At 48.9% G+C, this 18321-nt stretch overlaps 2 protein-coding genes across 6 annotated transcripts in view; one reads left to right on the plus strand and one right to left on the minus strand.

Moving 5' to 3' along the window:
• The first annotated feature begins 9543 nt into the window (after positions 1 to 9543).
• CRH (corticotropin releasing hormone) lies at positions 9544 to 11416 on the plus strand. Its single transcript, XM_075141737.1, has 2 exons — positions 9544 to 9851; positions 10403 to 11416. The coding sequence occupies exon 2, from the start codon at positions 10418 to 10420 to the stop codon at positions 10937 to 10939; it is 522 nt and encodes a 173-aa protein (XP_074997838.1). The 5' UTR covers positions 9544 to 9851; positions 10403 to 10417; the 3' UTR covers positions 10940 to 11416.
• A 1744-nt stretch (positions 11417 to 13160) lies between these two features.
• TRIM55 (tripartite motif containing 55) overlaps positions 13161 to 18321 on the minus strand; it is a 38462-nt gene continuing 33301 nt past the window's right edge. For 3 of the 5 annotated variants that reach the window (XM_075141733.1, XM_075141735.1, XM_075141734.1), the window contains one exon: positions 13161 to 13657. In XM_075141733.1, the coding sequence (XP_074997834.1) occupies positions 13538 to 13657 (120 nt within the window). In that variant the 3' untranslated portion in view covers positions 13161 to 13537. The remainder of the gene's footprint in view (positions 13658 to 18321) is intronic. The other 2 variants (XM_075141736.1, XR_012672333.1) reach the window with 2 other exon arrangements.

An 18321-nucleotide genomic window follows, 5' to 3' on the forward strand; every position in this document is an offset into this window, starting at 1 on the left:
CCGATTTTGACTCTGCTTGGTGTTAACTCTAATGGATTTTTGAAGGGATTATCGTGTAGCTCACTTTTTGAAATGAAGACCTATTCTGAGGTGCCAAAACTGGGATATTTACCCCTTAGATAGGTTGTAGGACGTGTTGTTTATTAGAAGTTTGTCCTCACGTGTCGCTAAGCAGCTGAAGGAGGGAGGATGGTCCTGTGCCTGCGGCAAGAGACACAGTTCCCAGCTACAACAAAAAAATACGTGCCACTATTCCTTCACTCTCAGAATGGATTAATATCTCCTTTCCTTGCTCCCTGAAGGACCTACTTGAGTGTTTCCTGGGTCTAGATAGAGTTATGGTGGAAATGTTGGCTGGTTGTGAAATGCACAATATTCCTTCTTGCTCATTTCTTTAATTTGAGGTTTGTTTGTTAATAGAAATAGCAAAAGGATCCAGAGAGAAATTCCACCTCTTCACTGTAGTAGTGAAATTGGAGGGTATCTTGAGTCACACATATGTACCTACTGTCATTGTTCTTGCTGACATGATAAAGACATGACAGTGCAGTTCACTTACCGCTGCCCTTCTTTTCCAGTTCACCAGTTTTCTTTTATTGGCATCTCCTTTCTATTCCTGTTCTGCAACAGCCAGCCAGCCTCCATCACACAGCTCTGCCAAAAGCTCTGCCAAGACAAATAGGAGGAAAGTGTGTGCTTTTCAGTTGGGGGCCAAAACAAGTTTAATTACAGTCAGTGTCAAAACTCTAGATTTCAGAATGCACAATTTCATTCCCTGAGTCGGCACCAGTACCTTTTCCCCCTCAGGATCATTAATACAGGTAGGACAAGCGAGGGACTGAGATGTACTCCCCACATTACACCCAGAGACCCTCTTCCTTCTCCTACTAGCAGAGGAAGAGACCTTTCTCAGTCTCAAGCCTAAGAGCAATTCTGACTAAGCTCTAAGTGCTTTTGTGTCAACCCTTTAACTAGACGTGTTTCTGAAGGTTCCTCTGAATCCGTTTCTCATGGTAGAGGCCTTGCTGAGCAGACTTCCTGGGGTGGCATCTCTTGGAGGTTCAGATGAGCCAAGGGTTTTTAAAATCTTCCTTGAGCACAAGATACTCGTAGAAAACTGAAGAGAGACAAGCTCAGGGAGTTTATTATTATTCACGCTGCTGTCTTACAGCAACACCTAAAGTTCAATGGCATTCACTGTTAACACCTTAAATTTGGCTGCTTCAAAATTATTTTTCACACAGCCTTCACTAAGGGAACTGAAAAAACCTTATAGGGATATTCCCAACCTTTGTATGCCCATATATGTGGCTGCCTCAAAAGAGACACTATCAACTAAAGTATTATTTAAAATTAGACTTTAATTACTGGTTACGGTTCTGATGTTGTTTTTTAAGTTTTAAAAAAGCTTTGGCTCCTCTGGTAGCAGCTGTCTTCCATTTGCAAGCATCCTAGGAGCTGTGAACTTGTAGCTCCTAATGTCTTTGAGGCCACCCTATGGCTCTCTGCTTTAGTTATTCACTCCTAAAATCTCATCCTTCCTCTGTCATTTAGTAAAAACTTCATCCGGATGAGCCAGGTTACGTCAGAGAAGGGTGCTGAAGAGCTCTTGGCATTTACCTAGATGGTTTTAGCCAAGTTTCAGTTTAACTGTCGATCCAAGGGCATGTACAGCGGAGCACAGTGAGAGAGCGCTGAGCTACTGCTGCTCCAAACCCATGAGCCTGCTCTTGCAAAGAAAAGTGAGAAGCCACCAGCCCTGAGCAAGACTCTTACATGAGATGCGGCATTGCCTTGCCGGAGCAGTATGATGCAAGCTTGGGTAGTCCAAGCAGCTCTGCACCCATTACATGAGGTAGGCTTGCCCGTAACACACCCGTCCTGTAGCCGTGCTTGGGTCCATTATCTATACACATGTCCTGGTGCTAGTTTTAGCCCAGTCTGTGGGCCTTGATTCTAGGTGGTGTTGGACTATCTCATTACAGAATGCATTTCAGTGCTAAACAAAATTAGTTACATATGGCTATTCATTAACTTCATTAAATTCAGTGAAGTAATATTTGCAAAGCAGTTTGAGATCTGCTTCTTATCAAGTGGCCTGATGTCAGGCCACTGGCACCGCTCTTTCCTGGTGAAGGAGAAATAAAAAACTTAGTGCTTAGGAATATTCATAGTTTGTCTTATTTGATTTTCATATCCACTCGCCTGGAACAAAGGGGTTTTTTAATGACATCCTCAGGCCAAAGATATACCTGCTTCTAAGTTTACTGGAAGCTCCTAGTTGTAGATAAGCAGCTACAATACCTCCATTGCCATTCATTTTGCTCTCCCAGCATCGGGAGTTAAGAATAAAGCCAGTATTTTCTTCCAGACTAAAATCTTCTCTTGCTAAAAGCATAATATATGATGATGTGTGTGTGACAGTGCCACCCGTAGCCCCTGTCATTACATGCATAATGATGACAAAGCAGAAGAGAGATGAAGGAAACCATCCAGTAAGCAAACTCATTAAGTATATGCTTTGCAATAACAGTAACCCACAGTGAGAATGGGAATGGTTGAGAAATCTGAAAATTTTGTCCGGTGGAGACTGATAATTTCTTCCATTTATTGGCTGGCATGATTTGTGTTTTTATTCTGTACTTTGATTCCTTTACTGAGTCTTTCATCTTGGCTATACCAAAACCCACTCCAGTGCTTCCAGACACTGCAGCCCTGAATTAGAGGAACCAGACAAAAAGTCCTGCCAAACTCCCGAGAGTAAGCTGTAGTTTTGTATTAGCATTGTCTTCTCCTCCTAAAAATGAAGTGTTTTCAAATAAAACTCCATTGGCCTCTGGCTTAGAGAAATGTTTGTTGATCCTGTACATCGGAGATGCTGATGAAAACCACCTTCATGTTCCCAGCTGATTTAGTACTACTATTTACTATAATGTACTGCTTGAACTGCAGTAGCACTTAGGATTCCTAGTCGCAGACTAGGGTGCCGTTGTGCTAGACACCAGGCAGGCATGGTACAAAAAAGAAAGTCCCTTCCCTAAAGAATTTGCAGTCTTTGGCATGAGTATGGTCGTTATAAAGACAACAATCTTTTTTTCCAAGAAACGCCTCATCTTGTTCATTATCCCTTGCAATTAGTCTCATGGGGCTCCACTTCCAGCAACACGCACCTGTTGATAAGTGCAGCCTAGTCAGAGCTTAGAGAGACTTTGATTCTTCCATTTTTTAATGAACAACAAATGGTGCATTAGAGATGTTTGCTCCTTCAAATATGCAGACATCTGAATTTCTAATTGTTTAGCATTAGTCATAACTTAAGTAGGACAGAGCAGATTCTATATATAGCCTGTTGCCCAGCCATTCAAGACAGATAGTGTGTTTGTCTTTCTTCCCATATTTCCTCACTTGAAAGGAGTGAGAAGGCAGTTGCGACATCTCTAGCCTCAAGTATTCCAAAACTGTGCTGCCCCCATCTCCTTCTCCCCCAGATATTGAGATTGTTTTCAGAATCATGAGATTTTTAAAGAAGATGACATTCTCAGTTCTTCTGGTATTTATTTGGGGGTTCTCAGCCCTGATGGTATAGCTGGGTGGTGTCTTTAAGCTTGAAGGCTAAATTTTCTTTTTTTTTTTAGCAACAGTTGAGGTTGTAACAGGATTCCAGGAGCAGGAGTTGCCCTTGGTATCACAAACCTCCTTTAAATTGCACTGATCATTTTCCCTCTCTACTCAGTTTTCATTTCTCAGTCTCATGTTGTATATGCTCTTACATGTGAATGTATCACGTGTCTTACATTACGAAGGAAATCCGTGTTCACAACAAACACACACGGTGGATGTTTTGCCCTTGAGTGAGGGTTTCACTTTCTGCAAATTCCAGCTCCAGCTTTTCTCCCATTATCTTCTCCTCCAGTGGGACAGCAGTGGGTTGGGCACTAAAATAACATAGCCCCAGCAATTTGCTCAAATTGCTTCTGCCTGGATGCTGGAAAACGCCACACCAGCCCAGCTGTGCTCAAATGTTTTTCTTCATTTTGATAGTGACGCCCAGATCCATCACTCCAGCAGCATGGTTTCCCCGTGCTTGTGACATGGCTACAACTTTAGAGCTGAACGAACTAAATATTGCTGCTGACGCTAACGGCTAACGGCAGGCCTGGTGCTGCACGTGGTGAGAGCAAGGCAAGGTCCCTGGCATCAAGGATGTGTTTGATGGCTGAAGCCATCCCTGGCTCAGTGGCCCTTTCCACTGGGAGGTCCTAGCGGGACAGACAGGCTCTCATCTGCTCCTGGCCTTCGGTGGATGGTTCCTCACAGACTCCCTGGAACAGGCCTGCAAGCAGCCATCCGCAATAGGGTCACATGTTGTGGGCTCCCCTCTGTGCTGTCCCCAGAGGGACAGCTCTGGGCTCTAACCTCCCCAGGGACATGCCTGGGGAGAGGCGATGTTTAGGGCCCTTCCTTGCAGGCCCAGCCTGGTCTCCCTGACCTCCCCTTGGCCGGCAGCGTGGCCCGTGTGCCCGACGCCTGTCCTCCTCTGGTTCAGCATCCCCCCTCCCGCTCAGCGGAGCCCGTACCGGTTGTGTGTGTCCTTGTCTCTGCCACCGCGAACTAGGGTGAACCTGGCCATTTCAGTGGGTTGTTCCAGATGTGTGTGAAATCCTTGCCCCAGTCTGTGCCAAAGACAGACAGACAGATCGGACGCTCAGCTAACCAGCAAAATTTCTCTCATGGCCAAATGTACCCAGATACCCAAGACAACTAGGAATACCGATTGCTTGGCGCCTCACGGAGTGCTTGTTTGATGGATTTCCTTGTTGCTACCAGTAATTGTGAGATTAGTTCCTGCAGCATTATCATTAACGGCACACGTACCCATGCAGCCTTCTCCAGCCCTTATTTGAGAGCAAGAATAGCAACTGACAAGTCTTGTGAGGTAAATATAAAGGTCAGCTGTTGCCTCCCTGGATGAGGGCTGTCAGGAGGAGAGAGGCGCAGCCCTTGCCGCCTGCAAGCCCTTGCTGCTTCTCCCAGCCTGCGTCTGCAACTTCCCTTTGCTGCTCAGACGGAGAAAGCAAGGCCATGAGGCCTCCAAAAGTGCTTTTTGTTGATGTCCAAGAGGGTACGGGCGCAGCTTCTCTCCGTGTTACACGCGCCGGTGGGAATACCCCCCGGGCGTGCAGGGCTTTGGGCACAGGGAAGGCTCTTGCTGGGGCAGAAGGTCCATGACTGAGATTCCTGAGCAGCGTGTGCTGGCCTCTGCTCAGCTGGGGGCCAGGCTTTGGGAGGAAAACCGTCCCTGCAAATCCACCCGTGTGTGAGCCGCTGTGAACGGCTGTGTTCTTCCCAGACACGGTGGAACCGAGAGGATATTCCTGAGGAATTTTTCCTTCTGCTGGGACCCCCAGGCCATAAAATTGTGTCTTGTGGGCAGCCGTCTGGGATCAAGAGTATGAACATTAAGTCATGAATGAAAATAGTCCTCTGGCCGAGCTTATGGACTTGTCTTGGAAAATTCACTCCTGCCTCGTACAAAAATCCTTGAGGGATACTGGATAAATCTCTTCACCATCTCATGTTGTTTTTCCCCACTGGAAAGTTTGGGAAATTAAGGTGCTTTCCTCTCTCTCTAACAGGACTATAGGAAAACCGGTTATAAGTTATGGGTGGAGCTCTGATGTGACGGTGAGACGTACCACAGAAAATCCCTGTGACATGAGCATGTGAGTCCCTTCCTGGAGTGAGGTCGTTGAAAAATTGAAAGAGAAATTAAACTGAATGAGAGAATTTTGAAGACTTCTGGGGTCAGAAGAAAGGGCAGATAGCTGAGCTCCTTATCAGTTTTGTTCTTCATCCTGACCTAGAATGTATTGTTTTGTATGTAATTGATTTAATGTTATTGATTTTTATAACTCACTTTAATTGAGCTTCTCTATGATTAGTCTGGCAAATTCAGTCTGCTGAGGAATAACAGGCAAATGTATTTTATTCTTAAAATGACTTATCACCTTCAGGCATAGTAAGGTACCTTGAATTTTTTTCTTTTTCTCTAGATTGCCCTAGAATCCATAACATTTATGACCGTCAGATTTAGGTTTCCTAGTATCAGGAGTACCAAAGGGTGAAATGGAAATGTAATGTATAGATGTACCAGTGTATGATTGCTGGCACCTCAGAGTGGGCGAGACACACTGAGTTCACCTGAAATAGTCACAGAATGTAAGATCGCATGTTAGAGAGCTGATCACAGAGACCGAGTAACGATGGTGATCACATGAAGCAATTATGCGAGATGACGTGGAAGTGTTTGCTGAACGCAACAATACCAGAAATCCTTACTGCCTTCTGACAAAAGCTGGAGTGGTTATGAAATATTGCACCTGGTAGAAAGCTGACCTACATCTAGTGTGTGTTCTTCCATGTTCGTAGTTGAACATCTTCAAAAATAGCTGGGGTAAGAGCCATGCCCTCAGTTTAACATCATCGCTCCTGTATTACTGTTTTTAGAACTGCGTGATCTCTCTGCTATGGGCCATCAGTGAGGAGAGGATTCTTCTCGCCTCACATTAGCTATCTAAAAATTCAGTGAGTAGGCTAAGGTAGTTGTCTGCACTCTCTTCTTAGACAAAGGAATGAGGTGAGCTTCTCCAGAAGCCTGAAGTACTATTTTGTGATGGGATGTATCACGCTCTGGGCATGCTTTTGCTTTCCATTAGCTACAGCAGAGTAGCTATAATTGCCTTTCAGTAGGTGCTGGAGTTTGAGATCACTAAGGCTAAAGGGCAGGTGCACCCAACCCAAGTCAGCAGAGAGAAGATGGGCCTCGCTAACGCTTTTTATTTCTAGACAATGCTATTTTGTGATTCACTGCAAAAATTGTATTTGTCCCTGGTGTTTGCAGAATGAGTCAAATATGAATACTTTTCTTATGAAGGGTATGCTAATCTCAAACTATATCACTAAACATAAAACTCTAATCCAGATGTACCGGATATCTGCCCTGTCTCTCTCTGTCACCCCTTGGGTGAGAATCCAGGATTTCTTCTGTTGTAATTTCCTTCAGGAGTAACAGCTGAGGTTTCACGCAGAAACTAGTGGCTCCTTGGAGAAAGGACTTCTATGTTCCTAGGCAGTCAGTTCTGCATTTGAAGTACTGAGGGAAGTACTTTGTGGTTTGTGTATCTGTGATATTTTATATTCCTCATTATCAAGACATCCAAATGTCTCACAGTCTTCCCTGCATTTAAATTGTTGCAAGTCCTCTCACACATCACTCAGGATCTGTGGGGAAAGTGGTGATATATGACCATGCTGGATTAGAATCAGGCGTGTATGAGACACTGCAGACCCTGCTCGGAGCCAGAGGTCAGGAAAAAGGGGAGAACAACCTGTCAGGTTGTATAGTTCTTGTGAAAATTGGAGGAGCTCTCCTAGCTGACTCTTATGCTCTATTTGCTATCCCTGTAATTCTTCAAGGGACGAAACTCTCTGCCTAAAGGGACCTAAATAATATTGTAAATGATGAAAAACATAAAATAATCTGAGCCAATTCTCACTGGCATCAATCTTTTGGAGAGATGCAGCTCTATGTCTTATTCAAATCTCACCCACGACACTAAAACATGTATTTGGATCAGAATGCTTCCTTCTTTACATTTATGATCACATTATTTTAAGAGGTTTTGTGTCTTTAAAAGGTATATTAAACCTAAAGATGAAGACACTGTGATAAAACCCACCCCAGAGCGCATCTGGAGGGGTTGAGTTTAATAAGTGCCTCTTGCATTTTCCATCAACTGATTGAACTTAGCTCCTGTTTCTTTGAACCTCTTGTTGTTCTCACTGAAAGCCGTGCTGACATGCTTTAAAAGCATACAAATAGCTTCTGCTGTGACTATCTACACAATATATTTTGTTCTGTTTTCGTTGTAATACGCATTTCAGTTCATGAATGCCTGAGCTAACAGAGGTAATGCAGAGATAAATCTCTGGTATTACTACTTGTTTTTCCATTTCTTTCCTTATGATGCACAAGATCTGATTCTTTGGCACTTCACCAACAGCGTCCGAGGCTGGAGATAGGTGTAACAAAAATTAAAGTCTATAGCATCCCTAAGGAGATGCTCAGAATTGGGCTGTGGCCAACCTCATATATTACGTTGTTTGAACTTTGTTATTTTATTAAGGAAATGGATTTCAGATTCATCACTGATTTAGCATCGATAGCATACAACCACCTTCTGCGGTCTGTTGAAACTCCTTACTGTGGTGGGAGACATGCAAGTGCATGACCCCAAGCATTTACAGTCTAGGCAGGATAAAACCAGTAGGTTTTCAGTACAATTTTCCAATTTAAAGGGAAGGACATGATTAATGTTGCAACCGAGGCGGTGGAGAAGCAAGACTGAGATGCAGTGGCAAAGCTGATGGGATGCAAAAACTGAAGAACGCACATTACACATGGAATGGGTGTTGGGCAGAAGTTATTTCCATAGGCAGCGCTACCTCCTGGAAGAGGAGATCTGAGGGTAAGCAACCCAGCTGGAGACGTTGGTAGAATATGGTCCGGAGCCTGCAGACATAATGGGAGCGTACTTCAAAGGGAGCTCAACATGGGTTGAGGACACCCTGGAGGGTAGGGCCTTAGCTGAGGAGGGCAAACAGGGAAACACATGGCCATGGGGGGGAAGAGGTGGGGAAGATCAGCGAGCTGTGTCGAGGAGGGGGGAAAAAAAAAAGAAAAAAAAGAGCAGTTGCTACCTCCACGCAAGAAGTGGGAAGACAATGGAGAGAAGCAAGGGCCAGACGGCGGGAGTGGGAGCTGGCAGCGCGGAGGCAGGGCCGGGACGAGCAGGCGGCGGTGCCGGAGGTGGCCGGGGAGGAAGAGCGGGCGGGGCGCGCCCGGGGCTGCGGTCCCTGCCCCGGCAGATGCTCCCGGGGCGGCCCCGGCGGCGGCACCCCGGCTCTCCCCGCCGCCCCCGCCCCCGGGGGGGCTCGCCGAGGGCTTCCCGCCCCCTCTCCCGGCGGCGGGCCCTCGGGCAGCCCTGCGACGTGACGGTGTCAACGGTGCCGCGGGTCCCTCCCGGCACCGGCACCGGCACCTGCCCTGCCCCGCGGGGCTCGGCTGCTCTCCTGCCCGCTTTGCAGGGGGAAGCGCTGCCCGGCCCGGGCTGGCCCCGGGAGCGGAGCAAAAGACGGGATCCATGGAAAACCCGCGCCCCGTGGAGCCTCCCGCGCCGGCCGGCCGCAACCGCCCCGTGCGGGCGGGCCCGGAGGCGGCGGGGGGCGGGGGAGCTCCGGGATGGGGGAAGGACGCCGCCCGGGATGGCAGCCCTGGCCCCCGGTGGGTCGGGTCCTTCCCCGCGGGCCGGCCCGCGAGTGGAAAGTTTCCCCCGGAGTGACCTCTCATAGTACGCGCCCGCTAGGAAATCTCATTCAAGTATTTTTGTCAATGGGGTGGGGGGGGGGCACCCTGCTCCCCGGCCCCCGGCCCGGCTGACGTCACCGCAGAGGCGATAAATATCTGTTGATATAATTGGACGTGAGATTTGGGGTTGCGATAGCGAAACTCGGCCCATCGCCGCTCCGACGGGCCCCCATGATTTATTCAGCAGTGGATCGGGGCACGCAATCGGGCTGTCAGGAGAGCGTCAGCTTATTAGGCAAGTTCTGCGTGATTCCAGGAGAGGGTCTAAGCTATAAAAATCCCGCGCCCGGGCTCTGATTAGGACCAAATCTGATCCCAAGTTCGCCAGGAGCCGGCTCCGAGGGAGAGCGAGAGGAAGGGACGCCGGGCACCGCCGAGCCCCGCCGCCGCCTGCCCTGCCCTGCCGCCGCCGCCGCCGCCCCAGGTAGGTGCGGGGCCGCGCCCGGGCGCGGAGCGGGCTGCGCTGCCCTGCACTGCGCTGCGTGGGGCTGAGCGCGGCGTCCCGCGGGAGGCGGGGAGCTTCCCCGGCCGGGAGGGGAGCGGGGAGGCGCGGGGGAGCCGGGTGCTCGCACCCCGCAGCTCTTGGGGACAGCCGCCCCGCCGCAGGCACCCCACGCACCCTCCCATCCCCCGGGTGGGTGAAGAGGCGCGGGTCTGCGCACACGCGTGGACTCCCTCCGCAGGGGCTCAGGCCAGCCCCGTCCCCGGGAGCCGCTGCCGGCGCAGCCCGGAGCCGCCCCGCGGGGCTGTTCCGCGGGGGGCGGCCGCCTCGACGGCGGGGACCGGCGGGTCTGGGGCTGAGCGCGGCCGGGCCGCGGTGTGCGGGGCGCGGAGGGGAGCGGAGGGGCGCGGAGCGGCGCGTTTCAGCACCGGGACAGCGGCGGCGGGCGGCCCCCCCTCCGCGGCCCCGCGCTGCCCTCCCCACCGCCGCGACTGGGCTGTGTAACCCCCCCCGCCCCCCGTCTGCCCCCGCAGGTTTGGGCCCCGACCATGAAGATCCCGCTGCTGGTCTCCACGGGAATCCTGCTGGTCGCCCTCCTGCCCTGCCAGGAGTGCAGAGCCCTCAGCAAGAGCCCGGTAGCCGCCCACGGGGCTCTGCACCAGCCAGATTTCTTCCAGCAGCAGCAGCAGCAGCAGCAAACTCTGCCCGTCCTGCTCCGCATGGGAGAAGAGTATTTCCTGCGCCTGGGCAACCTCAACAAGAGACCCGTTGGCTCTTTCTCCGCCTCTTCCAGCAGCACCAGCCACCTACAGCCCGAAGCCTCCGCCAGCAACTTTTTCCGGGCGGCGGTGCAACAGCTGCAGCCGTTGCCCGAGCGCTCGCTGGGGAGCCCCGAGGAGGGCGAAGCCGAGGGTGAGGCCGTGGAGAGGGAGAAGCGATCCGAGGAGCCCCCTATTTCTCTGGATCTGACTTTCCACCTCCTGCGAGAAGTCTTGGAGATGGCCCGAGCCGAGCAGTTAGCGCAGCAAGCTCACAGCAACAGGAAACTGATGGAGATAATCGGGAAATGAAACGGCCCCTCCCCGCCTTGCCAAAGAGATTCCGCAGTTAGCACAAGAATAATTACACCGTCCGATGTACCATAGTGCTGCTCTGATGTCATCTCTTTATTTTTATATAGCTTTAAACCTAGAAGGGTGTACTCCGAACAGCCTCTGTCCCTTGACTAGCATGCACAACCGTGTACCAAGTGCAGAAACACGAGTGTCGTTCGTAACCTCCCCTACCTTTATTTATTTCTCCATTTCCCGGTTATTCTAGTGCCATCGCTACGTAGGGATGTGTGAGCATTGGAAGAAATGGTGCCAAGAAGACAGATAACTTTTCTGCTGGGGGCAGGGAGGTGGGAGGGGGAATCTCTGTAAGCTACTTTAAACCCACTTTTTTCCTGTAAACATTTTCACAATAAAACATCTTTTCAGCGCTCGGTCGATTTTGTTGTGTAAGAGAATGTTTAATATTTATATTTTTAATAAAAGCTGCAAAGTAACGATGGCTTGATAGACTTTCTTGCCTAGACGCCCGAGGGCTGCTCCGCCTCCCTCAGCGCTTACCGGGGCGGAGGGGCACCCACGGCCGCGGATACCCAGAGCCGCAGGGAGCCCTAAATCATCCCTGGGGATGATTTTCCCCTCCCCGCCCCGGGGCGACCCCGTCCCTGTGGGCTCTCCCAGAGGCGCGCCCCGACGTGCCGCCGGCCCCCGGCGCCGGGCAGGGGCTGTCCCCGCCGGCGCCCTCGGCACGGGCTGCTCCAGGGGCCGGGGGGGTCGGGGACTGGTCGGTCCCCTGCCGACTCCCACCTCAGCAGCACCCCGAGGGGGGTCCCCAGGGCCGGGGCGGGGCAGCCTCCTCCTGCCAGAGCGCAGCGATGGGAAAACAGCGAAGCGCTCCCGCATCTCTCTCGTTTTCTTTCTAGCTCTGCTCATCCTCCCCGCACCCCAAAAAGGCAGGTTCCTCCCCGCTTCGGCTCCCCCCGCCCCGGCGGCGGTGCCCGAGCCGGGTCCCTCCCAGGGGAGCTGGGGAGGTGGCGGTGCGTGTGGAGAAACTTCCTGGGAGGAACTGGGGGAAACCTTCAGGACGACCGGGAGAAAGTAGGAAATCCCTCACCCCAAATCCCAGGGAACCGGAGGCGATGCGGTGGCGGTAGTGCGGAGCGGCGCTTGCTCTGGGCTGACTCTCAAAGCTTTGTGCAGACCTCACCTACGCAGCCTTCCAAAACTTCCCTTGCAGGAGCGTTTTCCAGGGGAAACAGGTACAAATGAGGAGTGATGTGACTCAGCCCTGTATGAGGGATGGCCAGGACTGGAGCTGACCCCTCGCAGCCTGCATTGCGTCGGCACTGCCAGCTCACCCGTTCTGCCGGGGCGCAGCGCAGCCCTACGGCCTGGCATAGGCCCCTGCCCAAACGGTGTGTTTAGGGCCTGACTCGGGGCTCCTGGGAAGATCCACACTTAACCCTAGCGCAGAGCTTGACACCTGGTCCCCCATGGCACCAAGCACTCCTGGCAACCTGCCAATCTCTCTTAAACACTACTGAGTGCTGGCACCCTGTCCCCAGCGACAAAGCTTGCGGAGTGTCACCTCCGGTACATCTTGTAGAGCTTCTTTTAAAACACAAATTTGATTTCATTAGACGGCTCCATATCTGCCATGCACACGGAACAGGATATTTGGCATTCGCCTTTTCTACAGCGCACCACGGGGCCTTCAAATTAAACCTTGAATTATTATCTGTGACCACCTCACCGCATCCTGGTTTCATGCAAGAATATGCCCCTTTTCCTACACACACGGATGACTGAGAAGACGTAGACACAGGTTATGGCTGGCCAGACGTGGGCAGCACTCTAGCATCTGCCCCACACGCACAGAGCTGTGTCTCGCACCCACGCGCAGGGGGTGGCCAGTGCTTTCGGCGTGTGCATCTTCCTCACCCCTCCCGCTGGGCACTTCCCAACAAATAACCTGTTTATGTGAGCGTCGTCCATTGTGGCTTAGCAGGAAGAGCAAGTGCAAAGGAAGAAATGGCAGCTTCCCTCTCCTCTCCCGTGTTGAGCCTCGGCAGCCGGAGAGGCACCGGTACCGTGGGGACTACGAGTGACTGCAGGGAGGTGCTTAGACACAACCCTGACTCGGGGGTGCCAAGGGCGCGATAGTGTCACTGAAGTCACCGGCACAGGCGAGTGGGGACGCGGGAGGGTACTGAGGAGAAACACTGTGTTGGCAAAGGACGCTACTAGTGAATATCTTACCAGCATTTTAGCTAACAACAATGGTGAAGCATTTACACCTACACGGGGACATGCCAAAAAGTGAATAACAAAACATCAGCGGTGCTCAGCCTACAGCTGTAGTGATGCTATTTTCCCCTTGGAAACATGAAATTATTGGAAAACACTCTGACTACAATTTGTCCCCATGCTCCCATCCCTCTTAGGACTCTGTCATCTCAAGGGCCGGGTACGATGTGGAGGTCAGCTGAGTTCCTGGGAACGAAACCTGCTTGGATGTCCCTTTCCAGGCCAGTTTCTTTGTTGCTTGCAGCCAGGCTGCCTGCGCTCACGGTCCCTCTGAGGAGAAGCACACCAGAAGCCAGCCGGAGTGAGTCATCATTCATTCAGTGAGTTCAACCAGGAGAAGGAGAAGACATGACGAGCCGGCTCGTCACCCCTCTCATTGCTCACGGGAGTTTCCTCCACTCGTCCTTGAGGGGATGGTTCAGAACCAGTCTGTAAAGGAAGGAAAGGTTGACAAATGGAAGAGGAAAAGATAAATTGCATTAAAATCCTTAAGATTTCACAATACACAGAAAAACAGAATGAAATGGGAACGAGAGGAAAAGGCAGGGAGCATGAACATTTGGGGAGGCCAGCCAGACTTCCAATGCCAGAGAAGTCGGAGCGACTTTTGCCACGGACAACAGCAGAGAAAGGATTACGCCGGGTGAGCGTGTCGCACCTGTGCAAAGGGCTTAGTCCTGCTTTGGACCTCTGGAATATTATTACACGAAGGTGATAACTGCCTGTTTAGAAGTGATCCTGAGCCAGCTTGGCTTGTGTAGCTGGGCCTCCAGATTGATGTGGACCGAAGCCAAAAGTTATTGTCAGTGCATTGCCACTCAAAACGATACTTGTTCTGCTGTCATGAAATCTGCCTTGGATGTGGTTTTTTTTTTCTTTAAAGTCTTTTAATATTTATTTTGCTTCAATTTTACTCAGCCCAAGAACAGGAAATAAATAATACAGAGATATAAGCTTCTGCTTATATCCCAGGCCAAATTCTGCTTTTATTTGCACAGGTATCCTACGCTTACAGTAAAAAAAGGAATCTGGACATGATATGCTGTAGCTGCTAATCACAGGAATTATTACGATTTTTTAAATTAGATTAATATTTAACAGGCCAGTATGATATACAGAAATATTTTTACTAGTTCCAGTGTTTTCAGATCCCTTTGGCAGAGAATGAAGACCAGCTTTGTGACAGTATCAGAAATCCTATTAAAGATAAAATATACAAAAATGGGTGATTTGGTAGCTAACGAATGCCTTGTGTCTTCATCATTAAAATCACAGTTTAACGTGCAATATACAGGATTATTTTTCCCCCTCTATATTCCTAGATATGCACATACATTATTGTACATTCTTAAAATTAAAATAGCCTTTCTGTGCAGGGTTTTACCTTACTTTGGGAACTTGAGCATGATCTCAGGAGAACTATTGGATGTCAAGATACTACTTGATAGAGGGAAAATGACAGAGCAGTGTCCTTTGAATTTTAACACATCTCAATCATTTATAATACTGTCCTAAAGTGGAAAGTTACCAAGCAGTGATGCTAACAGACATATCCAGGAACAAACAACGAAGCAGGGATGCTTGGGAGGAACTGAAGCATGGGATGGATGATTTTCCTAAGCGTTTTTGTAAGTGCTTAAAGTTAAAGTGCACCGCAGGAATTAGTAAGAACTAATGGTATGTTAAGTATAAATTGGCTACTGGGCTTCATTCCAGTTACTACCTGTTTGGGTGACACCAACAGACAAGACAGCATGAAGGTATGAAAAAAGTAGTTCCCTATTTCTTTATTTATATCTAATTCGAGTTCATAGCTCCTTTTTTAGACCCAGATCCTCAGTTGCTCTAGACTGGAATAGCCCTGCTTGTTCCAATGAAACACTATCTAAGAATCTGCTTTAATATTTGAAATGTGGACTAATCTTTGACTTAGATTCATATTTTCAAAGCAAGGCACTCACTGCTACTCACTGCAAAATACAGGGCTCAGAAAAGATTTTTGTGGACAAGGATCTTGCAGAATAATATAGCTTTTGCTTGCTAACGTTATCATGTACTTTAATGAGAGCACAAGCATGGTGAAAAATCTGGGAGAAACAGCTGCACACTTGAATACAGAAGTCCGTTTTCAGCAATGCTGGTGAGAAGGGTCGTCTCCCAGGCTTATGCAAAAGTATTGTAAAGAATCGGGCCCATGGAGCCAGATCTTCAGCTGAAAAAGCATGTCGCTAATTGAGTCCCGATTATAGAAGATCTGCCTCTCAGCCCAGGAAAGTGCTGAATGCAAACCTTTCAGCTGAAATGTTCCAACCCCGATTACAAAAGCCAGGTATCAGCAGTAAATACGTGGCTAGACTTTCTGAGTCGTAAGGGATTCTGTGCTTTCTTGATCTCGGTGGATGCAGGCACGTAGGTGGTTTATTAGTCCTCTGTGATGTTGAAAATTTTGCCTTTTATTTTTGGAAGGACAGCCGGAGTGCCTGGACTAGCTAAAAGTCATTTTGAAATTGGTTGTGCAATTTTGTGCGCTGAGCCCTCAGCAGCGTGTGTAAGCAGGCATGGGACAGCTCTCCTCACTTCTCCTCACCCTGCAAAGGAGTAGGACTGGCAAGAGGTTTAAAAAAATAATTTCCTGCATTTTTATTCTTTTTTACTTAAAGCCACCCTGGCACCTTGTCATTTCTCTTGCTGTGCAAGATGGGCTTCCTTTAGCACTTCTGCTTGCTATTTCAACCAGCCATTATCCAGACATACACATTAAACCAAGCTTTGAAGCAAAGAACTATCTATGGGCTTAAAGCAGCTTGTTTCATAGGCTTTGGACTTAACACATTAGAAGAAATAAAGCACAATGTGACGACTGAGGCTGGCCAAGTGACTGCGTTACCTTGTTAACCAACACTGCTGGTACTGCATTTCAAACAAAACAATCTTTGTCTGCATCACTGCCAAAACTGCATTTCATAATGTGTTAACTCCTTCATATTCTGCTGTGATGACATCTTCCTGTGTCAGCAAAACAATGTTGGGGCTCCAACGTATTCCCACTGGGTTTGGCTGGATGAAGCATTTACTCCCTGCACCTCGCTGGACTCAGCAGGCTGCCAGTCTGCAGTGTGCCTTTCCAAGAGCAATCATTTGCCATCACACCCAGCTGGGAATGAAGCAAGCACAAAACTGACAATAGGGCCATTCCTCTGCTTTTAGACTTATGTTTTCACACCTGTGACACTTTAGTGTTTGTGCTCTGAGTCATACAGTGACAGAAGTGTGCTATCCTCATGTGAGGCAAGAGACCATCAAAAGATGCCAGGAGCAACTCTGCCTGCGTTATTAAGTCCGTTCCCCCCTTTCAATGGCAGCCCACGCAACTCAGAGTTATACAGTGTGCTGGGATTGTCTGAGACAAAGATTTCAGCTGTAGACTTTTACAGAAAACAACTTTTTTGAACCAAGAGGTGGTTCTGAAAGGTAGAAAGCAGAAGGAGGCCCCCTCAGTGTCAATGGGATTTAGGCACCTGACCCCTCTGTAGGTGCTTGCAGTCTCGTCCTGGATCACCTCGCTCTCCCTGTTACTGCAGCCCTACTCCGCTGCCAGGGAAAAGCTTTCTGCTGAGCATGGCACAGCCCTTGGCACAGCCCTTGGCACATGCCTTCCAGACGGTTCAGATTCAACACTTCATTGTGTCTGTTCATTGCTATTAGGTAACTGTTGTTAAGCTTCTACCCAAGCTTTATCTTAGTCTTGGAGATCTCATGGGTAGGGCTTGTTTTTTCACATTACCTAGAATAACAAGTCCCAACCCTTGATTTGGGTCCCTAACAGTAATAAGGAATAACTAAAGTGTTTACCTCAGATTACATTAATCACATTAGGCCAATGCTGAGAGAGTGCTGAATACTTACACTTTGATTTATATTTTCCCCTGTGGTGTTGAGTGACATCAGATGATGCTTTCAATAAGCACCAGGAATTTTCACCAGGCCAGCTCATGAAATGGGGAGGGAAGCACACCCTGCATGACTGATGGTTAGATTTGTTTTTCCCATAAGCAAAGTCCAGGCTGGAGTATACAAGCCAATTCTTTGGAGGTGCTGAGCAACCACAACTCTCACTGAGCAGCCATTCAGCACTCCTCAGCATCTGGCATACTAGAATTTGCATGGATAAACAGTATAAGGATCTCAGTGTTTAACCCGATGAGTCGGATCAAAGTTGCAGGTATTCAGCATCTTTCAGCATTTGTTTCCTTAAGCAGAGCACTACTTAAATCTGAACAAGGTTCTTGTAAAGCGTGTGGAGGGGAGGAAAGGGGTGAGTGAGAGGGCTTTGTCATAACGTTTTCATTTATTAGGGCCCAGCAGTTATCCTATTTATGCTGGGGAAAAATCGGCAGTCTAGACCTTTTAGATATTTGAAACACAATGAAGTCTACACACGGTTTTCTGCTTTACCACCACTAATCTCCATATCCTTCAGGTACAAAGACTGGGATCCATGTTACCAAACTTCAGCCATCCAGAAATGAGATACCCACTCAAGCAAACCGCATTCATCCCCTCTAATGGGAGTGATGAGAGAAAGGCACCACCAGAGGGTGATTTGTCCCATCCTAAAAGAAGTGTCTATAGAGTGGCTTGCCCTCCGGAGGTACCTGTTTCTCTCTACTGACTCTAGAGACACTCTTGGTGACCGGGTTAGACCAAATCTGGCTTTTAAGAAATTACACAAAAAAGATTCCAGCCAAATACTTCAGGATATCAGAAAACTGCTTGATAGGAATAGAGAACTTTGACTGCACTATTACTTTTTACAAGATCAGTAACTCTTAAATTTAGGAAGCGGGGAGGAAAGGTGAAGGGTCTTCATAGTCTTCTTCAGTTTGGTTTTTGATTTGGCAATTTTTTGCTTATTTTTGATGACTTCTCATAAGGTAGGATCTGGAGAAACCATTTTTATAATGGCCCTCTCAGAGGTTATATCACACCAGCTTGCAAGGAGATGTGAGAAATAAGAGAAATGAGGGCTGAAATGGTTGTTTCCTCCAGAGATAGATCACCCACCAGTATATTTTATCCAGATTGAGCATGAC

Source organism: Calonectris borealis, chromosome 2, assembly GCF_964195595.1.
Source record: "Calonectris borealis chromosome 2, bCalBor7.hap1.2, whole genome shotgun sequence".
Taxonomy (NCBI): Eukaryota; Metazoa; Chordata; class Aves; order Procellariiformes; family Procellariidae; genus Calonectris; species Calonectris borealis.

Excerpts from the sequence above, each read along its gene's own strand:
- CRH (XM_075141737.1), top strand. The coding sequence starts at position 10,418 with ATGAAGATCCCGCTGCTGGTCTCCACGGGAATCCTGCTGGTCGCCCTC.